The 16,973-nt window shown below is 33.6% G+C and overlaps 1 protein-coding gene across 1 annotated transcript; it reads right to left on the bottom strand.

Annotated features, from left to right (window-relative positions):
* Window positions 1-392: 392 nt before the first annotated feature.
* On the bottom strand, window positions 393-16,705 carry LOC126847357 (nose resistant to fluoxetine protein 6-like). The gene is made up of 13 exons (XM_050587506.1): window positions 16,190-16,705; window positions 7,528-7,709; window positions 6,395-6,576; window positions 6,043-6,278; window positions 5,056-5,229; window positions 4,862-4,955; window positions 4,638-4,787; window positions 2,362-2,527; window positions 2,211-2,290; window positions 1,957-2,052; window positions 1,637-1,766; window positions 1,195-1,512; window positions 393-721 (listed from the first exon to the last, which is right to left on the bottom strand). Exons 1-13 carry the CDS (start codon window positions 16,641-16,643, stop codon window positions 563-565), a joined length of 2,421 nt encoding a protein of 806 aa, XP_050443463.1. The 5' UTR covers window positions 16,644-16,705; the 3' UTR covers window positions 393-562.
* Between the last annotated feature and the right edge of the window lie 268 nt (window positions 16,706-16,973).

Consider the following 16,973-nt stretch of genomic DNA (forward strand, 5'->3'; position numbering starts at 1 on the left):
ACACTATGGCGACCAAAATACAATGTGTACCTATACACATGGCATTAGGAATAGGACCTTGGCTATCAGCATTTTTTGTTATCCTTTTCGGACGTTAATTTGACTTTATTATTATACAGTATGTGCGTACGTTAAAAATATTTTAATTTTTAATGGTCCATTGCATATTTTATTTTTACTAAATTTAGTAACTGGCTTTTATCTGAACCCATATTTTAATGTTTCCACTTTTATATACAACGTACATAAATAAATGAAAAAAAGTTAACACTTCGCACTTTGTTAGTACAATTGAATGATTTGATTCTTCATTTTTTCTAATACGAAAAATGTATATAATATTGCTGTTATGGAAGACGTCGGGGAGAAAACGGTGCACAACGCAAAAGGTATTTTTGTTTTTTTTTTATTTTTTTTGGAAAACATTATCTTTTATAATTTACATTTAAAATATATATATATATACCGTAATTAATATTAGAAAATAATTTAATATAAACTAAATGCGCGTAAGTGATTTATTTAAATCGTTGATGATACATCTATTATGAATCGGTCAGCGTTACGAGACTTGCGTTTCGCAACTGGTGGATTTCATTGGCGGCCTTTGTGGAGGCGCCAACATGATTTTGAGCAGGTTTACTACAGGCGCTTCGAAAGTAAGCGAAATAAAGAAAGACACTATGAATGAAGCCACCGCATTTCCAAAGTATAAGATCAGCTGTAAAATAACATAAAATTAGTATTTTACTTTGCATACAAATATAAATATTATATATACTAGGGGCACTAGTTACTAAGGCCTATCGAATAGTATGTATTTTAAAAAGTTCACATGCCCCCTACATATTATATGAATATAAAAATATATATATATATATACCTCGGGGAGGGGGGGGCAATGGCCTCAGTGACCGCCAAACATTTTTTTATTCTATAATTCTATTTAGACATCGGTTTATTAACGTTTTTTTTTTTTTTTTTACTGATGGTTTGACTGTCTATCGGTGAATTAGTACCTACTTGTAATTTAATAATATCTCAACTTGGATAATGTTAAATTGCAAGTATAATGAAATATGTCTTAATTACATACACAAAGAGTACAAACAAAGCAAGAAAATAGGTAAATCACTTTTTCAGCGGAAAAAGTCATTAAAAAGTAATTATTGTCTGAACGTGATGAGTAGGTACCGTGATGAGATTATGTAGGTGAAGCGGACCGTCCATTTGGAAATTCGTGATGGTCATGATGATGGGGTGTACGAGATAGGCGCAGTATGTGAGGCGGCTGAGCGGTTGTAGGAGTCTGAAGGACAGAGCAGAGTTAACGCATCCGCCGTGTCCTGTACAGCAAGCGATCACGATCCAAGCGAGAGCGGCTCCCCAGGCCGAGTGACCGACAGAAGCGTACAAGGCTGATCCGGGTATGTCCAAGTGAACGACGTGCAGACCGTATACCAGGTAGGCCAGAGTGAACAGCGACAGGAACCAGCCCAGTGCCACCGTCAACTAGGATCAGATATGGATAAACAATATTACCATTTATCGTATGCACTAAACGTTGAACTTCTATCAAATAGACCCACGCTCTACATATTATTGTAAATTGATTACTAAGTAATCGTGTACTTACGGTTGACATTTTCAATTTACATTTGGTAACAAACAAGAACCAGCCGGCGAACATACCGAACAAGTAAGGACCCAGTCTGGACCACGGTTTATCATACAGTTGATCGAACAACCCGAAAGGTTCTTCTATTCTGAAATGGTCAATAATAATGCACGTGATAGGTATTTAATGAATTAAACAATGACAATTAAAAAGGTACAAACGGAGATGGACAAGAAGTCTAAATTGACCATTTTTTTACTTATAAATAATGTGTATCTATGTGTAACGCCCCCTATTTAAGAACATGCCTACTTGTTTTTTTAATTAAATTAACTCACCTCGCTTTAAAGTCGTAGTGTACTGCTACGGAAATAGTGACTATCCAAGATCCTATTAAGAATCCCAGCAACGCGATAACGGCTCCTTTAAAATGTCTAAAATACACCAAAAGATATATTACATTAAAAAAATATCAAATAAAATAGTTTTAATTGTTTATTTACAAATATAGTTAGCGGTTATTGAATAGCTTTCGTCTTTAGAGAGTCGAATGGAAGACTTGAAAATTTACAAGCAGTGATTTTTTACTTACTTGGCTGAGAATAACAGCAAAATAATTGCTAAAACGTAAAACTGTGTGTCGTTTGACATGTACCAACTCCATAACATGCACTGGAAATTAAAAAGAATACATAATGTGAAACATATATACGTTCGACGATTATTGTGTATGGACAAATTACCATGTCTTCTTTGGGGTACAAACTGTTTATGTACAATATATTTCTCCACCAATAATTGGCACAGCTCACATGATTGCTATTTTGCGGCTCGAACACTGATATGTTGCGTAGCCAGCGAGCTGATATTTCGGCCATAAGAAGGACTATCATGTACGCCGGTGTTAATCTATAAAATATGAAAATAATAACTATTATTATTATTTAGAGTACAAATGGTATTTTTTATTCAAGTTCTCCGAGTACTCCGAAAAAAAATCTTTTTTTATTAAAAAATTCACAACCAAAGCTAAAATAATAATTGGCTACTTTTTTATATCATCAAATTCATTTAAATTAGCAAATCTTTTAAATTTTTCATCCAAAAGGTATTAAATCCAAAATTGACGAAAGTTTGATGGAATGTACAAAGCAGTCAAAATTGCGTTGGCTACGCAATTTCATCAACCGTGTCGGCATAACTTTTTACTTGATAAAATTTTATTTGATAAAATTAAACTAATAATACCAATAAACTTGTATTTTATATTTTGTTCGTCATTACTACTTTGTTAATAGAATATTCAATAGTAAAATGTAGACAATATAATACTTTTTATTTGTACTTTTTCCGTCGGGTTTTTGAACTCTTTTTTACCTTTTCTTTGCAAAGCACACAATTTATTAACTTTTAATCGTAAACATATAAATATTTGTCAAATATTTGACCTTAAAGTCTATAAATAAAAAAATATAAACGTTTCTAAAAATTATGAAATAAATTAAGCAATATCAGTTTATATGAAAAACACATAATTTTATGCATACTGTAGTACAGTAAATGTATATATTCGTTTACCATTTATAATTTATACCTAGTGGCCAGTAGTTAGTATAATAATATGAGTTTTTCTCTCAGATTCCATTTATTGTCAAGGTTAAACATTCATTTTTTCAACGTTGGTAAGCAAACGATAAACGCATAGAAATGTAATAGTTTTGTAACTTCTACATTCCTAATACTATTTTATTATTATGTTTTTATATTGTATACTTCAAGAAAACTTGCTGCGTAAACGCTGATCGGGTTTAACGCAATAAAAAAAAAAAAAAAAGATTATCTAATATTGTTTTCTAAGTATGGGCCATTATAAGTGATAAACAGCTGTATTATTGAAGATTTTTTTCTTTAAATAAAATTATGGAAAAACGGCCGAGATATATAAAATGCCCAACAAGTAAAACGTATAATCTTATCATAATACAAATTTAAAAAAATCATAACGCCTATCTTACAGCGTCCCAAGCCCAAACAGGTAAACTAACGCAGTGTAATAATACCTTATCGTACCATCTTATGTTACTACCAATAAAGTAATATTGTTATTCAACAATAAATATTATACTGTATGCATACATATCATTGTCTACTGTAATTGGTATTCGATTGGTGGGCCTTGTGGGTCAGCAGAAGGAAAAACGAAGAATATATCATTGCGACACGTTCGCCATGATTACATGTTTGATGTGAATGCTCAACACTTGAGTTGTGTCGAATGGAGCACATAAGTAAAGGTAGAGAGGGTCGCCGACAATCGTTAAACATAAATAAGTGTATTGCTGTAGACACGTCTAGCACACAGTAATGATGTATTGAGGCACTTATTTTGTTCTATAGGTCAGCGAGAAATCCCTGTCGCAATACCATTCCGTAAATAAATAAATTGTTTAAATATTTTATAGAAAATATACAAAAACCGAATACAGATGAACAGGACTGAAGGTCCAAAAACTATTTTCTAACATGTGTTTTCGCCTTTTTGGAACTTTCTTCAATCTTTTTTTTTTAATTAAACTATTTTTCTGTGATTATTTGTAATGATATGCTTATTAGTAGTAAATAGTGCAAAAATGTATTATGGAAAATAAAAACCCTATCGCAAATTGATATGAAATAAATTATTGTTTTTTAACATCGCCACTTGTTGATTTATAGATTCCCTATTGAAGCTCCCGTTACTTCCTGCTATTAAACAGCATGTCCATACTTAGGTATTTCCCAACTATAGACATTCGGCGGTGGAGTTGTCCTGTAGACTTGCTATTTCATCCCGATAAGATAACGGGAACCTTCATTAACTATCCAACTACCCGGTACTATTAGGTGAAATTTAAAAGAGATAAGGAGATTAGGTACCTACAGCTGATTATATATTGAAAATTATCTAGAAAGTCGATTAATATCTATTAAATCATTAATAATCCCCATGAAGACTATACCTTATTTTGATGATACATACCTGATAAAACGGTAACCCAAAAGTTTCAAGAACTTAGTAGTGCCATTCCTCAATTCCGACGAATCACACTTGGGTGTCCTAGAAACAGCGATTTCGGGTCCGTCTTTTTTATTTTGTGACTTATAATACAAATACGTAACCAGCAGTCCGCTATAAAATCATTCGAATGCACCAAGGTTAATTTTGAAAGTTATATTGACAGTTTAATGTATTGATTTAAGTACCTAATGAAGAAGAAAGTGTCTACGGAAAACGTCGCGTTGCTCACTGTTTGGAACATGAAATTCCTCTCCGTTAACGTTCTCAACATTTTATTTTCTATCCAAGTAAAAAAACTTATTATTAATTTTCTTAATTTTTATAATATAAAAAAAAACCTAGTACACAGAACTTATAGTGTAAATAGTACACGACTAACCTGCTATTGAAAACACTTGCAGATAAGTGTGCACCATTATTACCCAAGCCAAACTCAAAAAACGAAGACCATGTACGCAGGTTAACGAATCTGATGGCGCAGGACCGCAGTGTAAAATTTTCCTTCCATTACCAATAGCCGAAAACGCCAAGAGCAGCTGTCCTCTCCGGCTCACTGAAATATTAAACATTTTATGTTATTTTTCTTGTCTATGCAAATAATTTGTCGTTATTGTTATTCATTGAAAGTAAAACTAGTATCTGTTGAGATATTAAGAAAAAATATGATTAATCAACTTATCAAAGTGAAATACAATCAATACTTATGCATATTATGTAAAATTATCCAGTTAAATTTAAATAACAAAGTCAATTTACACAACTAGATAATTTTATTGTTAAGGTTTAACATAAAAACGAGGACGAGGACAGTAATCAATAGACTCAATACATTAATAATAAATTGTGCTTCTGTGTTCACATTAGACTCATAGTCGTACTACTATTTATAATAGTTGATACAAAATTTGCGCTAAATACACATAATGTCTGTTTCTTATGTCGTGTAAAAAGTAAATACAACATTTTTACGGAAGTCTATAAAATAAAAATACATTTTTGTAATACACTTTGTTACATTTTATTTTAGTTAGTCTTGGACATTTTTTGTTGGTGATTATAAATCAATTTATTAAAAATATTATGTTCTTATTTTTCGGAAGTTTTGGTTTTGAATATTAACTAATGACACTTAATTCGTCATCCTCAGAAAAAAATGCTTTGCAATGAATACAAATCGCTATACCAATTTAAAGGTTAATTTGAACAATTCTGATCGTCCGTTCCCTTATTTATAGCCCTAAAGAAAGGTTTTTTTTTTTTATGAAAAATACTTCTAAATAATTTATAATAATTTTTAATATGATATCCTATTAGTAACATAACTAATATTTAAATGATATTATATTTTGTAACTGCGAAATGATACCTTTAAAAATAGGATTATTTTGATCTTCGGAGTCTTCACCATTCATACCCTTGTTCATCTGTATTTTGTCCATAGCCTTTATCTTTTCTAAAGTAATCTCTATTTTCGTATCACCTTCGTTGTTATTCGCCTGACTGATTTGTTGTCTTTTGTACTCTGTGACTTTTCGTCGAAACAGGGACATTTCGTATCCTGAGCCCACAATGGTCAGAGCCGTTACGAGTCCAACTAAGGTTCTGAAACCGATAAAGAAATGTCAATTCTTACGCCCACAACAGAGCCAAGCATGATACGACAACGGTATTGTATTGCTTGGTCCATTTTGGTCACACATCGAATGTGGTTCACTTACAACAGTAGGTACACTTTTTTGTCAGACCACAAAGAATATGAACCGGGTACAGGTCTGACGTGGATCACACTGTAAGACCGGTGACTCGATTCCTTGCCCTCTTTAGGCATGTTAACCATGTTTTGCACTTCTATTGGGCTACAGTCTTTTGGCAAACAAAGACCGAGAGAGATGTATCTAGTCTGTAAGTCAAATCAGTATTTAGTATTTAGTTCATTAAAACATTATCATCCAATAAAGATTTCACTTCCATTATTGTCCAATAATAAAGCTTCGATATTAAATTTTATTCATCATTATTTATAGAACTAAAAATGTATCTACTCATATGAAATTGTTTAAATTCTTACAGTACACTGTATGTTATATTATATTATCTCCGTTCAACTGTCCGTCTTTCGAATCGTATTCATCTAACCACTCTAACCTTTAATTCTTCGGCAATATCAACTATCTGAACTCTGACATCGGCTAACGCATGTTTTTTGTACAGTAAGTCACGATGTTGTAAGAGAACGTGTTTTTTTTTATTACCGTGACTTATTTTATATTTACAAACAAACTCTTTAAAAAATGCAAGAGCCAAAAAGAAAGAAAGCTTGTAGTCGATTAATGACACCGATTTAAGTTGAATTTCACAATGCGTGATTCAACTTGAATTATTGCAAACACTCACAGTTTGATACTCTCAAAACTTAACTTTTCTCCATTTAATAGAAGGTCAATTTTTTATTTTATTCATGAACTTAATCGTTGGTATCAGGTTAGGTTAGGTTAGGACATTTAATAATAGTCTTTTTCTAATTCATTTTCTTATTCCACGCAAAGGGGTCAGTCAGCCAAACCTTCTCTTTCCGGTCATCCAGTCTAATTTATTCATTTACTCCACACAACATGTCTTCATTTATAACATTCACCCACATTTTATTCAGTCTACTTCTACATACTTTTATACTAATTTCTCTTACTCGTTTTACTATTTAAATTTTCACTTCTTTTAACATGCCCAAAATATCAACGAAAGTGTTTAATTAATTTGATTAGATCAATCCATATTGTATAATCAGATTATTTCACTATTTCACATGATATTTTACTTGTAAATTCTATTTTAGCGAGATATGTATACTAACTTTAGGGGTCAGTTGGTCGTGTAGCTTGATAGAGAGCTTAGCAATATAGAATGTAGCAGCGAACGGAGGCACGAATCGATTGCTCATTTTGTTTTGCAATTCTGTGCACTGAGTATGAGATCCAAGCCAAAAATCATTGCCGAAAAATAGTTGCGACGAGTATCGTCCGCTGGCGTCGGCCACTGTAAAAAAATAAAAAATAAATATATATATATATATACATATATTAATAATTAATTAACGCCTACGTAGCAAATCCTAAAAACTACTTCTAAGGAAAAAAAAATTCAAAGTGAAATTGTAATTTTTTTATTTGGGAAAATTGACATGCAGATTAACGATATAGGTGCATAACCGAAATATCACAGGAACCACGCAAGAATAATCTTAAGACAATGGGGGATCTATATTACAATATACATAATGTGTTTTGCGATCACGATAAGAATTATAAAACAATTGCGGTTTTTTGGGTGTATATTTTTACACCGATCGAAAGTATCGCCTTTATTACTGTTATTATTATTATTATTATTTTTTTTTTCGAAAACAATTTTTGTTTTTTTTCATAATATTATGTTACATTAAAGCGCGTTCGTAGAATTATTATTGTTTTCGGCGGCGGCGGTGGCGTAGGAAAACGTAATACGAATAGTGCTCGGGTGGCCCAAATACTTTCTTTTCACATTTTTATTATTTTTTCGTATTATTATTTATTCCATCCTCTATTGGAGACATCGTGAAAGTGGTTAAACTGGTCAAGAAATCGAGACCTTGGTTCGGTATGTACATAAGTATGAATGGCGCGTGCATGAGCTGTGTTGCTCGCCAGGCCGTGATCACTCCGATCGAATGTTCAAGGTCGCGTTTACAATAATATGGCAGACTGTATTTTTAGAAACAGAAGTATTATAGGACGTTTCGCAATTGCGACGGAAGCGGTAATTCTCCGGATGTATGTATACTTTGTACTTACAGTGGGACGGGAAATCAATTTGAAGACGGAGGGAAAACAACATTAACGCACAAGTAGGTACCCGCCGTACACTCAAGGGATAGCGGACAAGTGAAACTCTGTTAAAGACGATTTGGCCAACCTGTCGACTAGTGTTTTTTTTTTATTATACACCAAAACAAATAACTCAAATGCGTTAATGTCGAAAGAACGAGTGGCTTTCTTTCTCTCTCCTCGCTCCCAAGAAATTATACTACACACAGGTGCTGGATTTATACTCTGCACTTGCTCTACCCGCCGCGGTTGTGCAAGAACAACAATTATTATTAATAATGTTTAAATTTGATTTTACTACTTTTGTTTAATTATCGCGAAGAGACACGACGTCAAATTATTAGCCCAGTGGCAAAATAAAAAAATCGTCGCCAACACACAGGTGGCCTACAAAAAATGACCAACGTTTATTATGACTGTAAATTACACGGTTTATAGCCACGCACCGTGGTCCGATATCACTTTTACCGCCCGCCGCGGTTGACACAGCCGGACGCGTCCTATACCTATATTGGTAATCAGTTTAATATTATAATAATATTCGCAGTGCTCGAATTGGAAAAATAAAAGTGGGGGGCCGTTTTTACCTCCCAAAAAAAAAACCACCGCTTATAAAAATTAGCAGGTTTACGCTACGATTTCTAAAAAAAAAATAGCGGGGTACTCGTCCCCTTACGCCCCCTCCCCTCAATTCGAGCACTTAATATTTTGCCAACAAAATCAGATAAGAGTTGGGTTTTTTTAACGCGTTGAAAATTTGTAAAAATTTATATTATGTAAAATCACGCGAGTTAAAACACAGATCGGTTTGGGCATGTCGAATATAGGGTTGAAGTGTGAAATAAGGGTAAAACTAGACAAAGTGTAGAGGACTTTAGGAATAGATGGCCGACACTTTTTAAGTGGACAAGGAAATGGCAACGGAATACGGATAGAGATTATTGACCAGCGGCAATTATACTGGCTGACCCCATTTGAAAATACAAAGAAAAGCCCCATGCAAATGTTTTATTGCCTTGTCCCGTTTAACTCAATTTTTGAATGTATTTGACATTATTATATGATGTAATCCACCAATGATATTTTTCTATAATAACTCGAAAATACTAGTACTTGTAAGTTAGCAGTACTAGCTCTAGGAAGTCCTAAAAATAAGTTTGTTCCCGATCAAGATAATGTAACCAAAGTTATTTAGCACTATAAATTATAACATTATATTATATAGGTTTTAATGGCACATTTGCAATAAAAAAAATACTAATCAATATTATGTAAGTTGCAAACACAACATTTTATAATTAATAACTGTTACATGCTTACAATTTACATAATAATAATTAAATTTACACGGTGCCTGTAACTTCATGTATTATGTTGTAGAAACTAGTACCTATTAAATACATTTAAAAATATCTATTTTGAGAATGGAAATTAGGTCTTTAAAAACGCTTTTTTACTGTCCTAATAATAGTAATCGTTTTCAGTCTAAACAACTTGTAAGCAGTGCAGAAGCTTAAGTCACGTACGACTCGAACCTTCGTTCTGCCTTTATCTATTTTTGAAATAATGTATCTATTTTATTTGTTAGACCAACGGACATTTTTAAAATGTAAAATAAATGAAGGCCCAAAAACCTGTTTTTAAAAACATTGTATTTGTGTATACATACCTACAGTATACAAGCACTTTCATAATAATTCATATTGTATAATTGTTATTACTTATTAATAATAAATACTTTGTGGGTTATTGAAGTTTCTCTAATCATGACATTCTCTATTATAGTGATTACTTAATATGATATTCATTGTAAATATAGAATCATGTAATTTCAAACAAATACTAATATCGATGTAGCATCAATAGACGTTTCATATACATATTGAATTAAAAAACAAAACAACCATATTGTACCATATTAATAATATAATTATTATAATAGTAATAGTATGTGCATTTAAAAACTATATAAGTATTAGCGGGTTTAGTGCGATTTCCATATTATGGTGTTTAGCATAAAAAAACATGATTATTTTATAAGCCGCGTGAGTATAAAAAAAAACTTATATTCTGTCACGGTAGTAGACGCAATGTACTTAGTTTAATAAATGTGTAATTATGCGTTTAAAAATGTCTTTGTTTGAGGTTTTACTGATAACCATACATTTGATTCTATTCATTTTATTCTACTCATAAATCCAAAAAAGGATTTAAGAATCGGCTCAGTATTAGACGTACAGTACGTTTATGTACTATTCCAATACAAAAAATCTACAACTTTTTTTTTGTAATATAAAATTTTTCATTGCGTCAAGTAATAAAATTGCAACAGTTTTGACATAAACGATACTGCTAAATAGTAGCGTTAAAAAAACCTTACGGAAATTGATTATTTAATTATTTGGTATAAAGCAATATATTATAAAATTAGCTATGAAATTATTCGCGGCTCCGTTTAGTTAATTTTACACGATTCTCCGCTTGGATTTGTATTTGCTAACTTGAAATAATCACACGTTGACCGTATCGCTGAATTACAAAAAAAAAAACGCTTAGGTATTTTATTCTCCTTGCGAGGATAACCTATAAAAATTGTTGGGAGTTGATGCTGATGATCGGGATATTGAAAATAAAGTATCCAATGTACAATAATTTGTGCATCGGTTGTACCTGTTTTCAATTTTTTAGTCCGTCTCGTTTGTCCGCATGTTTGCATGAAACTCTTTATGATTTCTCAAATTACACTTAGCGTTGGCCAATTGTCATCACACGATACAAGACGCTCATTGACCGGCTGAGAGTGTCAATTCGAGACGAACTGAGCTTCTCGTTTCCAGGCGCAAATCATTCGTCTCAAGTTGCAAAACCATACTTTGCATTTCCACTTAGCTTCAGCACTGTATGTGCTCAATCGACGATCTCGCGTAACCGCACAGAGGAGACATCTTAGTCATTGCGTACCGGTCAATCATGATATATCATTTACTGCGTTCATTATGCATATTATTATTTCTATCGAATAGGCCTATTGCGTCAGACCAATATCGAAACATTACAATAATATATAATTGCCCTGCACTTTTCGTCCGTGGTTCTCGAAACCGAGGAGGAAAGCGGCAACGCTACTGCTAAGTAACATGGGTAACTACAAATAATTAGTATACCTCGAAAATACTAATATTGTTATTATATTATTATTGTACGTCTGGTGATACGCGAGGGTCTGCGATGATGGGATGTGTAATAGATGTAATTACTGTCGATTGCATCGGGTCGCCCGTGAAAGCGATGAACGCTGATTATGATTTATACTTTCCATTCGCCAGACAGCGCATTTATATAGGTATTATACACCAGCTATGTGTATATTATACAAACATGGCTGTGGATTAGAAATGTACATAATATAATATGGTTGTCATGATTATTGTAACCACTTCGGACGCGCACGGACTGGCTGTCGATTAACGATTTCGATTAAACGTTGCACTTTTGGTTTTTAACGTTTTTTTTTTTTTTAAATTAACTCGTCAGTCGAGTACAAACCGTTGAGATTACATCGGACTCGCTACTGACGTCTATTGTTTACAAATTATCAGTGTGCTTAAGTAATGGCGGAAATTATGTACAGCTAAATAACCCGAGGCAAAACAACAATGTTGTTTTTCTTATTTTACTAGACAAGTGCACTGTTCAAGGCTCTAGAGATAAATGAACCGTTGGCGGGTTGATGACGACGACAACGCGGTAAACTTAACCGACCGTGGAAATTGCTGGAAAAATAATAGAAACATATTTGTGTTGATTCAATTTCCGAGCAGCGGTAGCAAAACCATTGCGGCTAATCGAACGCCAAATCTGTCGCTTTCTTCTTAAAAATATTAAAAATAAAATGTTAAGAAAAAAATTATATTACCGATTGGGTGAAAAGTATTTTTCGGGTTTGACCGTTGTTGCTGATTGTCAACGCAGAATGTTTTAAAGAGTAGATGGAGAATATTATAGAAATGAATTGTTCTATTCGAGGTGTTGTAATTTTATACAAACTAAAATCCATATTTTCCTGGAGGGTTTGAACCCTCAAATCGTATTCCATATCTGGTAACGGTACTAGTTCTTTGTTCAGCGTCTATAACCATGTATGTCATACTAAATAATAAGTACTATTTTAATCTAAAATTGCTATTTAACGTTTTAACCACAGTAAGGACGCCAAGATCATTATAATATATCTTGTAAAACGAAATATGTATACACGTATAAAATAAACAAGTACAACACTTTTACTCTCTCATAAGAGATGACTATAGATGACCTTGGTCGCATAATCGTGATAGGCTCGGCGATAATAATTAATACTGACCGCAGGCATTTGGGGGCATCGCACCCGCTAAGGTTAGCTCGAAACTGGACGCCGTAGATTTGGATTTACTAATAAAATAGGGGCGAAAATGATTATCATTATCATTATTTAATATTCACAGTGTAGGTGTAATTTCAGAAACTCAATGAAAAATAAACAGGATTTCAAAGATTTTAGGCCATTTTCTTATGTAGGATACCTTGACAATAATGCCGTAAATTATACAAACGAGCTTAGAAAGAACATTGTACAACCTTTACCTCACATAATATGTATAGTTGTAATGATTATAGTATAATCTGATATCATATTATGTCTTGCGGTTACCAGTGTTTATGATTAATTGTGTAATACTCAGAGAGTATAAAATAGGCCTGAATTAGGAGCGTAGGTATGTATTACTACAGTTTTAAACGAAAATGGACAGTTATACAATTCTTAGACTTGTATATTATTTAATATTAAACTACCATGAACAAGGTATAATTCCGCTGAGTTGCACTGGCTATTAGTTGAAACTTAGTGGTTAGTTTGAAGTAGGCCAAAACTTGGATCATAACAACGCCGTTCGGTTTACTCGATTTAATAATTACAGTTTGGCTTCAAACTACTTTCGATTTAAAATATGAATTTGAAAAATATCGACGATATTAACGAGTCACGATTTATTGACAAAACTTCCAATCTTCGCTTTTCCAATACCCTCCTCGTGAACAGAATTCCTTTAACTAATGTTTCATCCTCAATTGTCTTAGAATGTTGACAGTTCATACAAGTCTTTTCCCCTAACTGATACGGAAATTGTTCAATCGTTTTCTTTAAATAAGGTCACTTTTTAGGACTTGGAATATTAATTATTATTGATGATTTCCAGCACTAATTTTCCACAAATTAAAGAGTCAGTACTTAAACTCTATAAAAGATATAATATTTTAATTGGTTTTTTATCAACGTTTTGGAAACATAAAACTCTATGCTAATAACCTCCCCCCCCAAAAAAAAAAAAATTAAGTTGTATAAATCGACGATGAATTATCCTGATCTTGGTGGACTTTAAGTGTAATACACGGTCCAATCATAAAGAAAAATAATTTGTTTATCGTTTTTCTACCACTGACCTGAAGGAGAGAATCAAACAGTTATTGTTTTAAGTTATTTCATTAATGCTTTAATTTAATCAGATCTGTTTGTGAAAATTATCTAAAAACGAATAACCGCGGTGGAACCTGTACAGTAAAATATCTTAAAGACATATTACAATGGAATTTAAATCACTTTCAGGATCTACGAGTACAACTCATCACTAGGCTAATGGTTAAAAATACTATTAATTAAATAATAATGAGAACTGAATACATAAATATATTTCTGTAGAATTATAGAATTAATTTACGATTAATCATAGAAAGTTCATTTACTGTTTACATTTTAATACAATTTAACTAAATTATCCTATAATAGCATTGCAAGCGAACTCGATGCGCAGTGCAAACAATTTTCTGTGGTTTTTTTTTCGAATACGTGTTCAGTTATGATTTCGTTCTAAGCGTGACTAATTAAAACACAAAAAAATGGTTAACACATACCCGGTAGGTATACCGGTAATACGGTGATCCGAATCACATGAAATCAAACGCAAAATGGACCACATTGATTGTCCACCATTTATTTTGTAAATGGCTTCCTAAACAGTGTATCCTTCAGTCAGTTACAGAGAATCGGAGAACGGGCTTAAGATCCTTAGGCTACTAAACCGGTGAGTTGTGTTTGACTGCCGAATTCTAAAGATTTTTACAAAACGACTCTAGATGGAAAAAAATCGATATCCGCCTCGCCGACAAATCGGTTCACCGAGCAAACGTCATTTCCTCGAGATAGGTAGCTGGTAATTCCTTTTTTTTTTTTGAGAACGGTGCATTGGCGGGAAGTTTTACTTAAATCGGAAGTCCGGATGATTGATAGACACAATATATTATACACCATTCGGTATGAGCGCATGTATATTATACATTTTTTAATTTCCATTTCGTCATTCGTGCAATCATCAGATTAAAAGGAAAGTACCGCTACACACGTTTAGGTATACTGAGATTTCTCGTTTGAGGTAGCCCGACTAGTTTTTTTTCGCATTAAAAACTGGGCGCCATCGGTTTATGTGCTGCCGCCGTCATAGGCAGATTTACTTTCTTTTAGACGCGCGAATATTGACTTATACAGCTGTTAAGCACTGAAACGAAAACGGACATAATATATGTATTATTTTCATTGGCTACATTCGTTTTACTTGCAAAAAAAAAATCGTTTATTACGGTAATATGTTTACAGTTTATTTGTCTTGGATATCTAAAAGGAATCTACACCGATTTTTTTTTCTAAATTAATAATCGCCTCGATCTTACTAAATACAACGGTATTGGTCGCCATAGCAACTACATATAATATTATGTTATGACGTAGGTACTAAATAATTCACGAAGTTTTTAACAATCCGGACAATTTTAATTAATAGTTGTAGTCCAAGAACATGTACAGAAATAATTATTTTTATTCGAGTTGTTTAATTAACGCGTTGGTATTATACGTAATATGTAATTTCAGATGGAAAGTATATAAACTCTATTAATTGGCAAATAAGTAGGCTGTGTATTAATTTAAAATACAAGTCTAACTATGTGTTTTGTTAGCAACACGTTTCGATGTTAATGTTTAAGCAACTCTTAAAAGTGCCTAGCAAAAGCACTTTTAAGCCTAGCAAAAGCTTAACAGTTTCTTAAAATTTAATATCTGAAAAGGACGTTATACTGCCAATATATTGTAACTAAGTAATAATATTCAAAAGAAGTTATCGTTTATTCACACGTCTTATTTTCACTTTGTATCAACAAATATTTTGGGCTACTCCAATTCAGATCTTAAATTAAAATTAAATATTCGTTAAAAAAGGTATTACTACACAATTATTTGAGTATATTATCTATGATTTCACCTTTCGTATAGTATTCTAATGGTCTAAAGATTTTAATTTTAAGTTAAAACCCCACACAGAAAATTAGTGCCTTTGTACATTTATTATAACAATTAAAAAAATAGAATTATATAGAATAAAGACAAAAAAATAGATTAAAAATTATAAAATATACACTACAATTTAAAGTTAACCCAACACTATTAAACATTTTTCTTTTCCTTATTTTCAAGGGTAAGCATGTGGGTAAAACAGGTGACTAAGAAATTCATGCAATAGGATTAACAGAAAGTTTTTTTAAAAACATAATTGTTGTGTAGCTCACTTTTCGAGGCCCAAACCGAACCGGCACGCAAGGCCTCCAGGTACACTTTCATCGTGTCCCGGCACTGCACGGACAGCTTGGACGCTGCCGGCAACTTGATGGGGTTCCATCGATGAGGGTTGTACACATTGAGTAACCATTCCAGGTCTGTCGTACCGTTTTCGGATGGGGCGGACATCGCGGCAGCCGCAGCCATGAGGGCGGCCGCGTCTACCGCTTTGGCGGACCTGTACACTTTCTGTATGTTGGACGCCGGCTTGGACGGCATCTGGCCGCCGAACCCAGAGGTGGCGTACCCCGGCCTGGCCGTCAACTCGTCCATGCTCATGTCGCTGCCTTCACCGCCACCGCCGTCGTCATCGTCGTCACCGCTGGCCACCTGCTGACCAACGGCGGTTAGCGCGACGCACGCGAATACGCAACAGCACGTCACTATTAATACCCGGATGGCCATCGTGATGGTTGTATCGCGGACACCCGAACACTTATGCCGCTACTGAAATCACGAGCATGCGTCTTCGGACGGCCGCTTCTCTTGCCCCACCGTACCGAAAGCGAAAAAAAAAACAACAAAGTAGTGGTATCCGCTGCACAGTAAGTAGATGGTAGTATATAGCGACACTTGGATGTAGCAGTGTAGTAGTAAAACCCGGGACGCCGTACCTTTCACCTCAGCCACCACTGCGTGAAAGTGAAAACCCCGGCGGACCGGTTGTCCGGTCTCTACGCGCGCGCGGTGGATGTCCGCCACACTGCCGCGGCCGCCGTCATCACGCCATCCGCG

This window comes from Adelges cooleyi, unplaced genomic scaffold, assembly GCF_023614345.1.
Source record: "Adelges cooleyi isolate 19-005CV unplaced genomic scaffold, UGA_ACOO_1.1 ACOO_flye_CR_arks_rails_tigmint_CR_PRNA_108, whole genome shotgun sequence".
Classification (NCBI taxonomy): domain Eukaryota; kingdom Metazoa; phylum Arthropoda; class Insecta; order Hemiptera; family Adelgidae; genus Adelges; species Adelges cooleyi.